This window comes from Pagrus pagrus (genome assembly GCF_965226575.1).
Source record: "Pagrus pagrus genome assembly, chromosome: 6".
NCBI lineage: Eukaryota > Metazoa > Chordata > Actinopteri > Spariformes > Sparidae > Pagrus > Pagrus pagrus.
In genome coordinates, this window is record NC_140190.1 from 24,494,687 (window position 1) to 24,513,254 (window position 18,568).

The 18,568-nt window shown below is 37.5% G+C and overlaps 1 protein-coding gene across 10 annotated transcripts in view; it reads right to left on the reverse strand.

Annotated features, from left to right (window-relative positions):
- The window catches only part of dazap1 (DAZ associated protein 1), a 31,787-nt gene that overhangs the window by 12,098 nt on the left and 1,121 nt on the right, over positions 1-18,568 (reverse strand). For 8 of the 10 annotated variants that reach the window (XM_084355888.1, XM_084355895.1, XM_084355892.1 and 5 more), the window contains exons 1-6: positions 9,978-10,112; positions 8,712-8,752; positions 6,151-6,317; positions 5,548-5,613; positions 4,277-4,384; positions 3,995-4,043 (exon numbers count right to left, since the gene is read on the reverse strand). In XM_084355888.1, coding sequence (XP_084212014.1) covers positions 3,995-4,043; positions 4,277-4,384; positions 5,548-5,613; positions 6,151-6,317; positions 8,712-8,752; positions 9,978-10,009 — 463 coding nt within the window. In that variant the 5' untranslated portion in view covers positions 10,010-10,112. Of the gene's footprint in view, positions 1-3,994; positions 4,044-4,276; positions 4,385-5,547; positions 5,614-6,150; positions 6,318-8,711; positions 8,753-9,977; positions 10,113-18,568 lie in introns of those variants that run through there. The other 2 variants (XM_084355889.1, XM_084355893.1) reach the window with 2 other exon arrangements.

Consider the following 18,568-nt stretch of genomic DNA (forward strand, 5'->3'; position numbering starts at 1 on the left):
TTTTAGAGACCTCTAGTATCATGCCAACCATTCCCAGGACTCATGATCTATTGCTATTAATAACATCTGTCAATGACCCGTCCTTAATCTAATTTTAAAACTAAGCTGACACATTAAAGAGTTTGACATATCATGGTTTTACTGATTTGGGGTAACAAGACGTGTTACCCCAAATCAGATAGCAACTACTGATTGAACCAATTTTTAAATGTTAGATGACAAGAAAATAAAACCTAGTGTGGACTTCCTTTATCTTAGACTGATAGACATAAGACTGGGATCACTTACAGACCTGTAACAACTATTTGATAATTGATTAGTTAATAGAGGGAAAATTCATCGACAACAATTCTGATAATTGAGTAAATTTTGACAAAATATCGAGACAGTTTTTATCTCTTATAAAGAAGTCACTAGAGATCTGATGTCTAATAATTCAAATGACTGAGTCTGTTTGAACTCTATCATTTTATTGCCTCTTTTACATTTTAAACCTTTATTTTCAATCATTTTTTTCTTATTTTTATTTTTTCTATTATTTAAAAAAGACATTTTCTTCAGCTGTTTAAGTCCATATTTCCCCTATTATGCAGCTTTTTTATATCTTTTTTTTCTTTGCTCTGTTTTTTTTGTTGCCTGAGGCTGACATGAGCCAGGGGTTGGGGTTCTGACAAAAAAAAAGTGAGCACTGTACATCTGCTTTTTTGTATTTTTTTTTTTTGGTGAATGTACAATTTCCGATGTTGATGCTCAATAAAAACATTTCGGAAAAAGAAAAGAAAACATCACCATGGGCTCTTAGAAATTAACATCGAGTATCTCTCTATGTAATTATGTTATCTGAAATTTCTCTGATAACAGTATTTATTTCTTTTAAGACACTAAACGAGCATTTGATTTAATGGTATGTGATTTTGTGACATGCCTAATTTTGAGACATTGATGTTATATTTACCATGATATGACATTATAACCCTTTAACTAAACCTCATAAATTTAAATAATTATAACCATTCAGAGGATTTAGGAATAAAACTTCAATTGTTGCTTAACAATCGCTCAAATAACCCGGAGGAAAATTCTCTAATTAGAGAAATATCACAGTTTGATGTAACTTTGTATACACCCCATTCTGACCAAGTAAAAAATTTGGGTTCTTTTACATTTGGCCTGTACCTCTGTGCTACCAGTCAATGCACAGTAACCTAAAGGAGAAAAGACAAATCTTAAGAGACACCGTTAATCACATTCAAACCATTCACAAGGAGAAGGGGGACAGAAGAAAGAAAAATAGAAAGGGCTTACTTACAAAAATACTTAACTTTCTACATATGGGAAAACACAAACTATGCCATTTAAGATACATGTATCAGTTACGTCTAAATCAAGGTAAAGAAAACTTATACCAATGTTGAAAGTCTAATGGTTTTAGTAAAAGAAACTGTTTACACCATCAAAAATTATGTAATGGTTGTTACTGGTATATAAGATCATGTTAAATTCCAATGACAAACTATTCTGGGTTTCTCCCAATAGAGAATGAATAGGGGTTTTGAAGGGAGTGCAGTAATACATGTTGTGGGTCAGTGGCCGCTGCATCTTTACTATGTAGGACAAATGCAGATGAAACAGCTGTGACTGTAACTCAGCGGGCAGAGTCTGACACCAACACTGCCGGTGGCATGGGGTCTGATTCCCAGTGAGGCCACCCGTGCTAAAAGTGTCGGCACATGTCATAAACTCATGATACATTTATGATTAAATGGAAAAACTTTCCAAAGATTTCTGGGTCTGTCATTTCTTCCTATATATAGGTTAGAGAGACTTCTGAAATAGCAAAGTAAAAAGCTTCTATTGTTCGAGTGATAACAATCTAATTTTCAACTTCAGCCTTTGGGCTGAAACCAGCCTCTTTGAAGGACAAATCCCCCCTTAGATACTCAAACTGTGCTCAATGTGCCAGTTGCATGTGGTGATAAAGTACTGTGTTTTTTGGAGCACCTACTTTCCTGAAACCTGCCTTCTCTCCTTCAGTAAGTGATTTCTTTCGCCTTCAACAACACCTTCTAACAACCTGCCAATTAGATTTTCATTAACTTCTTGCATCTATTAAGCTTTAGTGGAGCATTTATTAAGCTCCAAGAAGCAATTCAATTTCTAAATGTAAATATATATTTTTTTTATAGTTGTCACATATCATACTTTAATGCACATATTTTCTTTTCTTTTTTTTTTTTTTTTACAGTTATGTCATATTCTATTACTTGTATTTTTTTTCTTCTTACTCTTATTTCTTATTGTCTTCTCTCTTAATATCCTTTAATAATCTCTCTGTGGTGTGATATTTCTATTCTAGAAGGAGTAACTGTAACGTACAAATAATCACTGAAGAAGGACTGTCTTCTTGACAATTTTTTTTTTGCTATATTCTAAGATTTTATATTCTAAGATGAAACAAGTAATGGATTAACAGGTAAGATTTATCAATTTACGAACCCAACTTCATTTTAACTGCAACAACATTTATAAATCACACTGACATTTGGTCAGTTTTACACAGTAGTAGCAAACACAACAAACAGCAGAAAGGAGATCGAAATGTTTTGTACCTCGCCAGCTTCTGTCAGTATTTGTTTAAGGTTGGATTTGTCCTTTAAAAGGTTAGATTCACAGCCTGTCTTGAAACAATGGTCAGGTGCTCATATGCACACTGCTTAATATAATTCTGCCTTCTGTTCACACTGGCCATTACAACATCCCTTCATTATGTGGCTCCAGTGTAAGAGATCAGTTAATTAGAGTCTAACAAGTCCTTTACTTTGAAAGATCCCAATTATATTTGACTTATATAGACTGTTAGAGCCTCACATGAGCTTCAAATAAACACAGATACATTTTTGCTTAGAGAGAGGAATGTGGATTTTGTCCCTTATCTCATACCCTGGAAACATGTTAAAAATGGATCCCTTAACAGCCAGTATGAACTGGAGGAATAATTAAAACTCAGAAGAAACTCTTTAAAAAACCTCTAACTATTGCTAGACAAGACTTAAAAAACAGCGAAATTCTCCTTTAGCACATCAGATGCTTGTGGAAAATTCTTCATAGATCCTAAAAACAAATCTGAATGCTTCACTGAGCTGCTTGAATCAGACACATCTTCCTCAGAGGTTCAGAACATTTATGAGGGCCCTCTGTGTGCCATTAGCTATGCTAATTAATTTTGATGTAGTAAACATAATCACCCCAACAAGAACACTACTCATGTAGTAAGTCTCAAGTCTTATGGATGACCATTTTCACTATTTACACACAAAAGACGACCTTGTGAGGTCGAAAACCAGTCGGTGTTTAAAGCAATATTCTCGACTAAAAGCTTTCAAGATAGCTTCTCTCCTCGCTCTGCCTGAACAACACTTATTTTCTGAAAACAATATTTTGGCTGAGTAGAAATTTGTCCATGGAATAGACTCACGTTTTCACACAAGGTCATGTCATGAAGGACACTGCATCAGTCCAAACCAAACCTGTGATTTCTGAAACCTTTTGAGGCTGTGACAAAGGCTCAGACATGATTTTAAGGTGCCATCTACGGCTGTATTATGTGGATTATGTGCAGCATAGGACACATTTATAACCATCAGATAAAGTGAAGGCACCGCCTCAATGTCTGTTTAAGTATTTAATGTATTTAACAGGAAAGAAGTGTATTTCACGTCACACTGAGCTTTTCATTCCACCTCTAGAAATGTCAAGTATCTTCCATTTTATGTACGCTCCAGTGACTTGGTATGAGGTTTTATTCAAAATGCTTATGTGTTTGATTGTGTGAATTTACCACACATAAAATTCATGTCATAGGAGACAAGTGTTTAAATTTAATTGAATTTCTGGGATTGAATGGGTTTTTTCTCTTTGGGCCATAATAGTTTGTCATGAGATTTAAGATGGTAAGGTATGGAGAGGGGAGAGAAAAAACGGGATCAGCTTTTACCTCGGGGCCTCTGCTTCTCCGCATCATAGATCATTACCACCTCTGTGACCTTGAATGGGACAAAGGGAAACAGTGGCTCCATTTAGAAAACCAGACAGGGTCCCTTCTTAGTCCAATTAAATATTCTGCCTCAATTTGGACAAATAATTAATTATCCAATCCCATCCCACTATATTTCATTTTTTTTATATTGTAATATTGACCCTGCTCAATGTCACATCCATTCAAGCAGTCTTAATGACGACATGTACTGACTTGCATTATGCACATGGCAATACTCACCACTCCGAATCTATTGAAATAGTCCCTGAGTTCAGGCTCGCCGCAGTTATGGGGGATTCCACCTACAAATATCTTCTTTGATTTATTGCTATCAGCTTTGCTGCCCTTCTGAAAGAAAACAGGGAGTGTATATGGATTTCAATGTCTGTTAAAGGATCACTCTGGGAAGGGGCCAGTTAGCCATCATCTATTCAGACAGTGCAGAAGAAATTAGGTTCTCCTCTTGCCCTGGGGTATAATTCTTAACATGTCATGTCAATGCAAACACTAGTCTCCACAGATCAGAGAGCACGGCTTCCTCCACTTTACTCTCCACCACTAAGCATTTCAACCATTGCTGTGCACTGCACTCATGCTGAAAAGGCTAGAGGCTGCTTACGACAACAATGATATTTAACAATTACATCTTCTGCTTTGTTAGTAAAACATTGCATGAAAGAAGTACCAGTAGAAGGAAAAAGGAACCTCATTTATAAAAGCTTCTGACTTACCATCTATGCTTGCAGCCAAAAATGTGACTTATAAAAATGTTTTATCGACAGCAAAGGTGCAATAGCTAACATCTTTGCTGCCCAAAGGGACAAAATGACTATAATAGATCTACAGCAGCGTGATAGCATTGTTGATCGACCCACAAATTACCGAAGCTGGTGCAGAGATTTCTGCCTTTCAAAAAGAAAATAACTGCTGAAAGCAATTTTCTGCCCCACACCAGCCTACTCCTCTCTAAGTCTACTAGTATTTTCTCAGATTTAGTCAATGAGGGAGGACGTTATAAGAACAACGTCTTTCAGCTGAGATGGCATGAACATTCTTCTACAGTTCTACATTCAAACAAGGTCATGCAATAATTTTGAATATAATTCCAATATTTAGGCCTATGACGTCTTAGTATAATATTTTTTATACATCTGGGTAAATGTGACCTTGTTGTGTGCCAATCCCAGACAAGTGTAAGCTGTACCAGATATTTGCTGATACTGATGATCACAAATAGAGGTCGATGCAAGTCATGGATTCTTTAATGCTCCTGTAACTAAGTAAAAACCCCAAACCAATTTCTAGCATTGTCGAAGGTATGATACTGTATACTGATCAATTTTGAAGGGTGGAAAATATAAATAAATCAGAAAATAAAATTTAAGTCAAAGTCAGAGTTTTTATACATGAGGCTCAAGGTCCCCTAATGGCCCTTGAAAAGCTAGAGTCCAGTCTTATTCCAGCAGAAACTCCTAGCCTAGCCTCCCCAGCAGAAATCAGATTCCTCTTACCCAGCCCTCCTTGGTTCGAGACTTTTCAGGTTGCATTCCTCTGGGAGTGCATGGCTTCGGGTCAATCTGACAGCAGAGAGAGAGAAAACGTTTGACATTAGCCCCAAATAAAGGCACCTTGAAATGTTCTTCTTCACTGAATCCATTAAAGTATATTGGCTCTCCTTGTACAACAGTGCAACATATGTGCTACTGACACACGCTAATTTAAATATATGGCCAATAAAATGTTATGCCCTTCTCCGCCTCTGTCAACAGAACAAAGGAGGCAATATGTCAGAGCTGACTGCATGGAGCTAGATTAGCAGCAGTTTCTTTTCAGCCATCTCAGAGAAATCCAAGTTTAACTGCCACTTAGGCTTATTTGACTTTAAACAGGTAAGTCTTGTTTGGCAAACAAATGCCAGGCTTTGCTAAATGCATCATCTGTACTAATGTCTGCAGGCAGGAACAATCCTAAAGCAAAACTGTACTTCTCCTTGAATAACTTCTAACTACTTTAGATGATGAAATACAGGATGAGGCTTTCACATTGCTCACACAAAGCGCAGACTGATTACTCCAGATGATTTCACTATCTGCTCCTTTGATTCATATACTCACATTTCTTCCATCAAGATTATGCGGCTTTGTCTCCAGCACTGTCCGTACACAATTGGGGTCTTTGAATTTGACAAAGCCGAAGCCTCGCGACTGATTTGTAGTTTTGTCCTTCATGATGACACAATCTACTACTTCCCCGTACTGTGAAAAGTAGTTTCTCAGTGTCTCTGAGAAGAGAAAGAAATGACATAACAGCACTGCTTCATAACAATAAGCACAGAAACATACAGCAATATTATGAATGTGAAATTATAATTGAGATAAAACTCAGCCAAGTTTGCCTCCTGAACACAAAGAAGTGATTTATAGAGCTCACGCCTTTATGGTGATAAATGATGCTAAGAAAATATCTTCAGCACTTCAACCTGCACTAAAACTGTAACTGGGACCAAAACAGGTGTGGAGAAAAAAAACACACACAAGCACCACTCCATGAAATCACACAGGGAACACTACAAGTCATTCAGTGACCTTGGTTTCTGTCTTATGGCAGAATGCTGGAATTTGTACTTGTGTCTTTTTTACATGGAAAAATAAAAACACAGTGCAGTCACATTCAAGTCACACACTCCAAAAGAGCAAACAAAGCACTGACCAACTGCCATGTTACACAGCATTAAATGTACACCCAACTACTGTAACGCCCGCACACGCCCACAGGAGCAAGGCGTGCAAGTTTGAACAAATGAGGAGAGTTATCGTAATTGCTTTTCTAATTTCTGAGAAGCCCTGAGGCATCGCCAGGGAAACAGGCTGAGAGTTACGAAGCGCTGTGGTTCAGATATTAATGTTAACAGTGCTGTTAATACAGGCGAGCCCTTGTGCAAAGTTACACAATGGCCAACCGAGCATGAGCCAGTAAAGTGCTTCAAACAAACCTAGACCATCTCTGGGCAATTCTGAGTGAGAGGACCATGTGTACGCACAGCGGATGTAGAGTGTATAATGTAGACTCTGCCACCAGTGTTTACAGTGTGCAGGTGATCATCAGTAATTATGACATGTGAGAAAGGAGAAAGTAGTAATGTGCAGTACAGCTGAGTTCAGTGTTTTCTGCACTATAACATATTTCTCTGATTTTGTCCACTTTAAGGGGCTCTGAGTAACAATTTGTAGCAATTAAATGTATTAATCACTTTTTTATTGGCCATATGTGAGTGCATTGCTTGTGCGAGCCTGTGGTCGATTTGATTAATGTTGCTTGACTGTTGATTTCTTTTTAAAAAGGACTCAGGTTGGATTTTCGGGGACAGTCCAAAAGACATTGCTTTATGCACTATCTCGAGGGCCTCATCTCAGTGCCTCTCTCCGCTCAGCTAACAGAGAGCCACAGTAGCTAGCATTAGTTTAGAAATGGAGCCTGTTAACATAAACCATTTACCAGCTTCCAGCACAACACAGTAGTTCCACACAGGCCATTAATGTCATATCATGATATCCATATTGTATCAGTACTATTAGCAGATATTTAATAAACATTTATCTGTAACAGTGGTGTTAAATTGTCCACTCCATGTCATATCAGCACAGAAATATCACACAAAAGCTATTAAAACAGCTTGACATTAGGGCAACATACTAATTAAAGTTTTACTTATACAATACCTACATTTTCAGGCCCATACTAAAACTTTCAATACTTCAGTGAATACAAACATTTTAATCCACAAAGTTTTCATTCTACAAATCAACACAGCTTCTTGATATGCATCAGTGTCTAACTGAGTCTTAACACAGCACTTTGACTTAATGAGACACCGCATTATATGAACAAAACAATAATTTAAATCAGGCAACATCTGATAAAAGAATAAACAAACAAGAACATCTCTATTTGAGGATCATCATAACGATGTTATAATTTGAATTGTCAGAGAACATATAACTCACCCTAATTTTAATTAATATATGGCAACAGCAATTATCATATGCAAAAAATCATACAGTGATGTCAATATCAAGGCAGCCGTAAAATACAGATTCTAGATATATACTTTAATATTGAACAGCTCCACTCTGTATTAGATAGCTAAATATGACATGATCATCTATAAAGAATAGCGTTGCAGTGGTATGCTGTTTATACCATAGCAAGAAAATTGATGATTATCATACCTTGTACATGTGCTTATCTAAGGAATTTAATTCTAATGCGTTCATGCAATGAAAAAATATGAGGTTATATATGAGGTTTTTATGTCTGTCAGGAAATAATTTGTGAAATTATAATAAAGCGCTTATAATAAAGACCTCTATTTTCATCCCTTTAAGGGTCATTGTACCTGATAATAGTAATTAAAATAAGTGTGTAATACTGTGTACCATGATGCCATGAAACCGTTATTTTTCTGGAGATGCTTATGGCACCATGAAAAACTCATACCACTGCAAACCTAATAGAGTTTGTTCATCTTTGATTCAAACTCCAAACAAGACTCCCAATAACCTACCACAACAAATCCATGCAGCTACATCAGTGTCACCAAGACAAACCACTGTTCATTAAAACCACTTAGTGCATAAAGTGACTGAGCCTTCACAGGTTAACCGATGTGACCTACCTTGTGTGGTGCTCCAGTCCAATCCACCCACAAAAAGTTTCCTGAAAAGAGTAGATAAATTACCATCAAGTCAGTCATTGGCATTCACTTTGAGTCATAGTAAATGATACACTGTTATACAAGCATCAAATACAAAAGACATGGTAACAACCAAGGAAATCGTTTGCCTGTCAGGAGGACCTAGAAGACCTCAACAGCCGACTTGGTGAAGAAGATTGAAGGCACAGTTTCAGAGGCATTACAACGCTACAGCTGACTAAACAGCCAAGTACACAGATATTACACAACATGAGGCAATGCTGCTACCAAAGCTCCTGCAGCTTAGGGATATATACTCACAGCTCCAGCTAAAAATGCCTGTGTTTTGTGTGACTCATGTTCATGCTCAGGCTCAGTCCTGGCCATGGATGTCACTTTGGTCCTCTAACACTGAATGCAATGGCCTCGACAATAATGGTCTTTTTATGAACCTCCTGCCACGTAAGTTACCCCTGGACAGAGCCATAGCGTTTAGCAAGCTAACCAAACACCCAGCTGACAAAACCGAGTCCAGATGCTGCAGCAGCCACTGTCTACCACCACATCCAGCCCACATAACTGAAGCCCCGAGTATTTTACAGCGAGAGCGGAGCGGAGGAGAAGACAGGAGAGCGGCTGCTCGGCTGCCTGCATGCGGACCGGTGAACTCGGATGCTGGATACAAAACTGGAAGTTTAACGGCAGTTCAAGCGACACTGATATCAAACTAGCCTGAGAGATAACATTTGTCAGACTGAATATATGTAGCGGCTGTGACAGAAGTGGAGGATTAGTTAGTGCAGACGAGACGAGGATGCTCCATCCTCCAGCAGTGCCCGCTAAATGTCCTCGCATTGGCGAAGTCAAGAAGAGGAGACTTTCGCTTCGCTGGCAAGCGTTAGCTAAGCTAGCTCAGTTGCTTCGAGCTAACTGGAAACAGCACTGAAATAAGTAACTACACTTTCACGCATTCCCATGACAAGCTAAATGACAGCCCTCCAGACAAACACGGCCCGTTTGCCCGTAAGCGATAACAGAGACAACTCGGCTACTTTGAAGACTACTTTCACTTTTTGGCCGTCTTTCCTCAGGCTAGCGATCTCGCTAAGTTACTCCGGCTAGCTTAGCTTGCTAGCTAATGTTAGCTGTCAAATGACAGCTTGACAAGACAGCACGCTAACTATAAGTAATATCGCAGTGAATAGTTCAATGCGTCTGCAGTAGAAGGCGTTATTAAATGGATCTTACCCGACTTCATCTCCGACTAAGTTGTTGTTCATTTCTGAGGCTAAGGCGGGGGACTATAGGAGCTGTGACCGGCTTATTGCTTCAGTGCTGCCCCTCTCAGACTGAGAGCGGAGGAAGGTCACTCCGCTTTTTGGTTCAAACTGTTCTGCGCAATGACGACGCTGCAGGGGGCAGCGGCCTTTAAAGGAACATTACACCCAACTAGTCCGCACTCACTCTCTACACTATTTTTATCTGTCCCACAGGGCCAGATAAATGCTTTACACCCGGAGGTCTTTTTATTTCCAACTTAGCTCATTAAGAGTTCCGCTCAGGAAATTGCTTTTACAAGGAAACATCACTCACAACAATAAATAAATGGCAATTAAAACAGCAAAACGATGAACAGCAGACAGCCTTCTGAGAGATGGTCTGATTATTAGACTCACTGTGGGATCAGAGGAATGTTAATGTGTCGACCAAAATCAATAGCTTTCTTCCTGTTGGAAGCGTTCAGTCTAGATCAGAAGATGTTATGTCTGTTGTTTTGTTTTGTTATGTTGTGTTTATTATGTTATTTTGTTTGTTTTATTATGTTATGTTTGTTATGTTATATTAAGTCTGTTGTTTTGTGATGTTTTTTTGTGATGTTTGTTATTTTTTGTTATGTTACTTTGTTGTTCTGTTTGTTTTTCTGTTATGATTATTATGTTATGTCTGTTGTTATGTTATGTTGTGTTATGTGGTGTTGTAACTACCCAAAAATCACACTTGTATAATAAGTAAAGGTATTGTGTTACAATACCACTTTGATAAAAGTAAATATCATCCATACATATATTAATCGGTATCTGATATTAAATATATTTAGGTATCAGAAGTTATTTTCTGGCAATCAATGTACTTATGCGTCAAGTAAAAGTAAAATTATAAATATGCATATTTTGAGTCAACTGATTATCAACAACTATCAGATCAGATATTCACCATTTTACTGATTATCCAAATCAGTGTTTTAATAATATCACACAGTCTCCTATATATTCATGCATGTGCACAACAGATTTCATGCAAATCAGCCATTACTTCTCTGTTGCTGAAAGCAGGATTGAAATAATCACACGGCATCCACTCTTTGGCTGAGTTAATAACTCACCACACAAATGAAGTGACAAGCATTTAACAGTGACATTTAAATCATGAAATGCAAATTCAAGCAACACAGGTGACACATAATGTAGTGTGATTAATAGCACCTTTCAGGCACAATACCTATTCATTTACCTTTAAAAATAGCCTGTGACAACATGAGCGACTGAAGTTTGAGTCTTCTGCACAATACAAAGTGTTTAAACTGTGCAGATAGATAGATAGATAGATAGATAGATGCAGAATCCTGATGTAGATAACAGATCTGAAGAATAACAGTACATACAAAGACAGTGACTATGTGTAAATTGAACATTAAGAAGAAAAATCACATCCTGTCACATTAAATGTTGAGGTAGTTGTACTTTACTTGAGTTTTTCCATTTTCATTTCAGAAGATTTAAAATCCTACTTTTTATTCTACATATTCTGTAGCATTAATGGTGCTAATGGAGTATTTCGATGAGGTATTTCTACTTTTACTTTGGTAAATTTCCTAAATGCATTTTCCACCACTGGAAAATAGAGTATATTTTTGTTATGAATTATCCTAATCCTTTCTCCTATTAATATTCTTATTTTCTTTTCAGTTATAGTTATCATTTGTTACTGCAATGGAGCAGTTTTTTTCCAAAGTTTGATCACAAACAACAAAATAGCCTTGTCTTTAAAAACTTTACTGAAAACACTATTTAAATGTAGACATAAACAGGAACACTTTCAGATTCAGAGTAGAAAACTCTTATTGTGTGAGAAGAACAGACCGAGGGGAGAGCAGTCTGAGAGCACATTTTTTCAGGTTTTGAATAGTTTAACATCCTATCATAGAAGTTTTATTGAATCAACGCCTCAACACTTCCTGAAGCCTCAACAATACCTGCATTCAAGTCATGTCACATTAAGTGAAAAAATGTCCTGCCAGATGGGAAAAACCATTTACATCAGCCTCTACTGGTACCGAGAAGTAGGTGAGTATTCCTCACAGTATTTTATCCAATATGGCATACACAGTCAGCTTTACTTACATGACCTCTGAGAAGATACCTGACCACAGAAATATAACTTAATTGAGTAAACTAGAACATCACATTCATACACGTTGTCTCTCTGTCTCTGTGTATGCAGTGTCATTTAAGGCATATGCAAAGTAAAATACATGCAATGCAAATGCAGCTAATTAACAATAAAAATAGAAGTACACAGCTATCCATCTGGAGTTTTCCCCAAGCTTATAGAGAGCTCCCAGTGGGGACTATAAATGTCAGAATGAGACTCACCCTGTCATTCAGTGTAATGTTTGTGTCTGAAGGATGCTCTTGCTTCTCTTTATCTGTTTGATGTCATTTTTGGAGGACAAAATGAGGTCACACATCAGCACGTCAAGATTTATAACAGTCTCTCCACTGGGACTGGAGTCCATCAAATTACAATGTATGTCGGGAAAAACGTCTTGTTCGTGTTTCTCAGAGGAAACTGGCTCGCCTGAACTGGTCGCTATATGTCAAAAAGGAGAAGGATGGTAATGTACTGATGGTGTGAGTACCTCGTGTCCTCTGGACTGTCAGGAACATGTCCCCGTGTGAGTGGGTTTTAAACTCTGGTAATGTTAGAATGGCTGTTGGGTTATAATCAATTTTTAAGCAGTTCAGCTACATTCACACGCAGTTACATCGTTAGAGATCATGTACAATACTCAGCATAAATGTCACGTTATCATTTCCTATATTGTATCGTTAGCTTAATGCCAATGTTTATCTGCATCTTCAAGTTTTATTCCAATTGTTTAAGCCTGTTTCCTAAAACTACAGCTTAATTTCTAAGAAATCTCAACACAAAACTGTTCATAATTTTGTCAAGGATCTAAAACTAAACACTGCACTCAAAACCATGTTCCCTTCTTGTCAAAACTGATTTTTTCCATCAGACCGAAAATACACAGCTATCATAATATCAAATTCTGTCAAAATACTGTTTAAATACAGTGTGACTTGGCTTCATGAGGCCATGTTGTATATTCAAATGTATGAAATTGTATAGAAATTGTTTCCCTTCTCCTTTGATAAAATCTAGGTTGCAATTTTGACTGTTGCCATTTTTTTCAACACAATACTGTGACTATATCATACAAGTATTGCAGACACAATCATTGTGTCAGAATGGGAGACAATACACAGTTGTCAATCCAAAGAGTGTAAAGTAGGTGAAAAATCGCGACCTAGTTCAAACCAAAGTTTCGCTCTTCCTCTTCATATCCATGCTGAAGTTGTTGTTGTTGTTGTTTTTTTGCATAGTTCCTGTTGTTGTGTACTTGAATTATCAATCTGGCTTTAAAGCCACTCTGCAACTCTTTGTGAAGAGGTAGCCAGATATTTTCCCTCACATGTGACAAAGATACAGAGTTTTCAAATCACGGAGTCATATTTTAAAATTACATTCGGATGTAGATAGATAATTAAGTTCAATTCAGATCCTATTCAACCTACAGGCAACACTACAGTCTGTATGGAAAGACAGTAATAATCTCATATCATCATCTGAGACACTCGCCATAAAACCAAAAAGCCACATTGCCATAAATTATCTCTCAAGCATAAGTTCCTTTGGATTTGAAAAAACAGCACCCTCTTCCTGTTGTGTGCTGCACGGCAACCCAGCACTCCTTTTCCCCTCAAGTCTGAGTTTACATTACCATATCCCCTGGGGGACGATGACAAAATAAGAATTAGTAAAATGTATATTTGCCATCATCAGCATAGGTCAAACTGAGCTCACCAACCTGGTCTGCAAGGGTGCTGCATATCTACTTGTCTTTGACAGCATGAACATGGGTTACTACAGCAAGTGTGAAGTCACAACACTACAGTCACTAACCCTTACCCCTAAGTAGTAGTACAAATTTCACAGCATTTTTGGTAATTATTAATTCAATATCTGTGTACAAGAAATTGGACAATCTAGACCAGATACAAATAAACAACACTCTAAAGAAGTCAGAGGGGACCCAACTACAATCATCACATCTGGGAAAAGGCGCAGTTTTGATGCCCACCACATTTATTTGGCTTAAGTAGTGCCCAAAACAACGTAGCTGCTGCAGGTGGGCCTTATCATGAGAAGAAAACCCCAGCTATAATCTTCTCAACATTATATGTAGTTAAAATCTGAACATTCACAGTTCATAGATTGTAACAAACATGACCTACATGTTCTGCAAGCAGTCTCAGTCAATGTTAAGGTTTGAACCACTACTGGTTTAACATATTCAATACAACAACACATATTATAAAATCCTGTAATCCCCTCAAATTGCTCATTTGGTAGAGGGAGAAAGTTCCCCTCTACTTCTATCCTAGAGGGTTTAAACTGATTACACTTACCTACACTTATGTCCATCTCTGTACTTTATAAAACAGATCATTTTCATTTTTTTGTTTGGTGGATTTGCTGCAACCATCAAAGCATTTCTTTGACACATTTTTTCATTATTTGAGTTGCCATGTGAGAAACATGAAATCCATCACACATGTGTTATAGTAACTACCACTAGGGGGCTCCGTCCAGGGTTTCTAATCATGTGTGAAAAGTCTGCTTTTGTAAAATATAACATACATTTGTTTTTAAAGCCAAAACAACGTCATGAATCTGATGGAAAATTAATCTCATAAATAACATGATGACATACTGTCATATTTAACTGTACAACTGTGTCCATGTGATCTCCTTCAGCAAAAATAAAGTTATTTTTCTCTATCAAAGACTTACACAACCCAACCTTTCACCCCAATTCTCTGTAACTTTACAGCTTTTCCTTCAAAGGATTTATTTTCAAATGATAACATCTCATTTTGGGCCCAAAGTCATATTCTGGTAGAAATGATTTTGCTTCTCTGTGTTATTTCTGTAGTTAAAATGTTGGAATGTGAACTGGAAAACACGAGGGAACTCTGAACTGTCTGATAATGAAAATTATCTGGCTGATTTGCAGAAGATTTGCTCTGCCCTTTGACTCTGATTGCTGGACACTACCTTTCCTGCGAGCGGTCGGAGGAATATTGAAGACGGCAGCATGTTCTGTGGGAGGGGGAGACATTATAACCTGTGATGAAACAGGTCACATAGTTTAACTAGTCTAACAACAAGATAAATGTGTGAGACAAGACGGTAGTGTGATAAAGTGCAGGACATTGGTGGGACATTTTAAAAACAGAAACCAGTCACTGAGAAAATGACTTAGAAGTTGAATACTTGGAGGATGATTGGAAGTCTATTTTAAAGTGAGTCCTTATGTCCTCTGTTTGCTCTCGACACATGCTCACACAGTTTAAAGTGGCACATCGCCTTCACTTCTCAAATGAAAAGCTTTCCAAGATTTTTCCTGATTTAGACCGTGATTCTAACAGATGTGAATCGCACAAAGTCTCTCTTACTCACACTTTCTGGACTTGTCCCAGACTGTCCACATATTGAACCCCTGGTTTTGAGACATAGTTATTTAAATACCATTTGAACCCTCCCTAACAGGAGATCTTATGTAGTCTCTCCACTTACTCTATGAGGCTCCACTGACAGGTTCTACAACTTATGGCAACCATTATTATCATATCTAGACAGACTAAAATGGTGCTCTTTCCTCATAGCTAAGGGTCCAGATGCAGTAGGGCTCATGTTGGTGTACAAGCTTCATTAAGCCTTTATCATTTGGATGGAGTTTTTTTATTATTTACTTCTTTTTGGTGTTCATTTATTTTTTTCACCATTGTCCAATGTAAGCTCTTAACTTTATTTATTTTCTTTACTTCGATTGTGATTATAATGATTTGTGCTACTCTCTGAAAAGGTACGTTAGATAACACTTTATAATAACCACCACTAATAAATGGAACATTTATAGTTAAACTTTAGTTAATAATTATTGCACTGTTTAAAAACACTGGAATGGTTTATAAGCAATTGTTTTTTGTAAAGTTGTACCTGATTTTTAACAATAGTTCAAATTAAATGGTTTATAAATACTGTGTGGTTAGTCTACATCTGATTATTTGGATGGCCATTATAAAATTGCAATTACTGTTTATAAACCTTTACAATTGCTTAAAGGTGCACTACTTTTTATTAAGGACGGTTATTATAAACTGTGTAGTGAACTTTTTTTTTTTTCTCTCAGTCTGTGGTCTGAAACAGCACGGTTGATGCAAAGTTCCTGTGCACAACTTTGTATTGCATGTCAAATCTATAAAGTTAAAAAAACAAACGGAACAAACAGTTCGTACGATATATAATAGGAGGAAACTGTAAATGCTACTGAAATATCACAATGCTATTACATTGAAATTAATATTGAGATACCAGAAGAAATTTACAGCACGAAAGGTTTGGAAGTTCTGAGTGGTCTTTGAAGGTGTTTTCAATGATGTCTTCTAGTTTTTGCAGGAGTGAAGGAGTAAATAAACCAGTAAACAATTATAACAACTTCCATGGTTTTACCAATGAATAAAGAACAGGACACCATTAATTGATGTACAACAATGAAAATATGGGTCTTAATATGTTGTGTGAATATTCTGCAGTGATTTAACCATCATGTGACTTTGGAAAATGTTAACCCAAATAGAGAAGGAAACCACAGCAAAGGCATGTTCACCTTGGACCAGTTAACCTTGTTTGAGAACCAGAGTGTCGTTACAGTGGTGTGAAGGGTGAGCAACTGCACAATGTTTTGCAAGTCCTATCCTGTATTGAACTGACATCCTTGACAGTCCTGTAATTGAAATCACTGGAAATGATCCCAGTTTTCTCTCTCATCTGCCCAAGTAGTTCTGCAATTCAATACCAACATTTACAGAAGTGGGACATTTCCCAGAGCTTAATCTCATCAAAAGGTTCCTGATGGGCTTTTTTGGGGTCTGTGACATGACAACGTTTGAGAACTGCAGAAAAAAAAGAGTAATGGTTTATTGTTTCCCATGTCAGAGTGCTGCGGTTGCTGCACGAATGTGAGCGTCTGTGGAAATCAGTATTACTCAAAGGCAGTGCGAGTGAAGAGCCTCATATAAGGGTGGTAGGTGGATGAAAACCTGCGATTTGATGAGGACCCTCACTGAGGAGCCGGTCCCACTCAGCTTCATCTAATGGGACTGAAGGGGATGATGGGTAACCAGGGCAGAGGGGCTGTGAAGATGATCAGATGATCCCTTTTTGACTGTTGTTCTGTCTCATTGTGCAGTGAGTCATAAAACACAAAGGAAAAGACTAAATGACATTGAAAAATAGAGAATTTATGGTTCATTGGGGGTTTGAGGGCAGAGTGGGCCTTGTTTTCAGGTCCCAAAGCAAGATGTTTGACATCCTATATACAAAGCTAAATGAAATATGATCCTAAAGCTTCAGTTTACGTTTTAAGTACCTCAAACTTTTAGTCTTAGGAGCAAATTTTCAAGGAACTAAGGCTATGTTCACACTGCAGGAAAATCAGATTTGTTTCTCAAAACACATCTGAGGGACGGAGTGTTTGCACCATTGTTTGTAAGTGATCAGATCAAATTTTAGTGCATGAGTGGCTGTAGTAACGAAATAGGGGTTAGTCACTATGTACGCTGAAAACGCAACTTTCCAACATAGAACGATGATGATTGAAGGGCCATCATCTCCCTCTCAAAATAATTAGCTGTCAACTCACAAAGCAGACAGTATATTTCAGCGTCTGACAGATGTGTTGTCCTCCATACTACTCTGCTAGTAGCAGCATGGTTCTCCTCAGTCACTCTTATCCACTTCCTGGACTCTATGTCATCGTTGTGTGTTGTGCTGAGAGTGACACAAAAAACACTTTGAAATCCGATAAGAGCAGCCAGAGCGTTCAGACTGAGACTGCCTGTACTATAATCCAAATCATGCCGTTTTTTTGTTTCCTAAAATCAATCTGGATACCTTCACCAGTCGTGTTTTTTTACAGTGGCAAAAAAAAATGTCAGTCAAAACAGCTGTGAACTCAACAGGTGCATTTACAAGACAGTTTAGATGTGAAGTGTTAATTATGAACAGCATGTCAGAAACATTTAGAGCAGTAATACAAAACATACTGTCTAATAAAGGCTCTTCTTAAATCACACACGCTGCTTTGATAATGTTATGCAATAGGAGCAAAGTGAATGAGATCTGGTGCAATGGTTAACTTCAGCTATGTTCCAAGATTCAGAGACAAGAAACAAACACGAGCACTCACTCTGCTGCTCATTCTCGGTACCACACAAGTTATCCACACAGGACTTTTACTCAAAACAGAAAACATGCTTTGAAAAGATTAGCGTAAACAACAGTGACTTTTGACACAACAGCCAGTGGATGGCACTCTTACCCTTGTAGATACTGTTAGCTTATGCAAAGATCTTGAGTAGCCTAACTATCAGACTTTGTAGCCTATAACTGTGTAACATATAACATGCTATAGTCTTAATTTTCTAAAC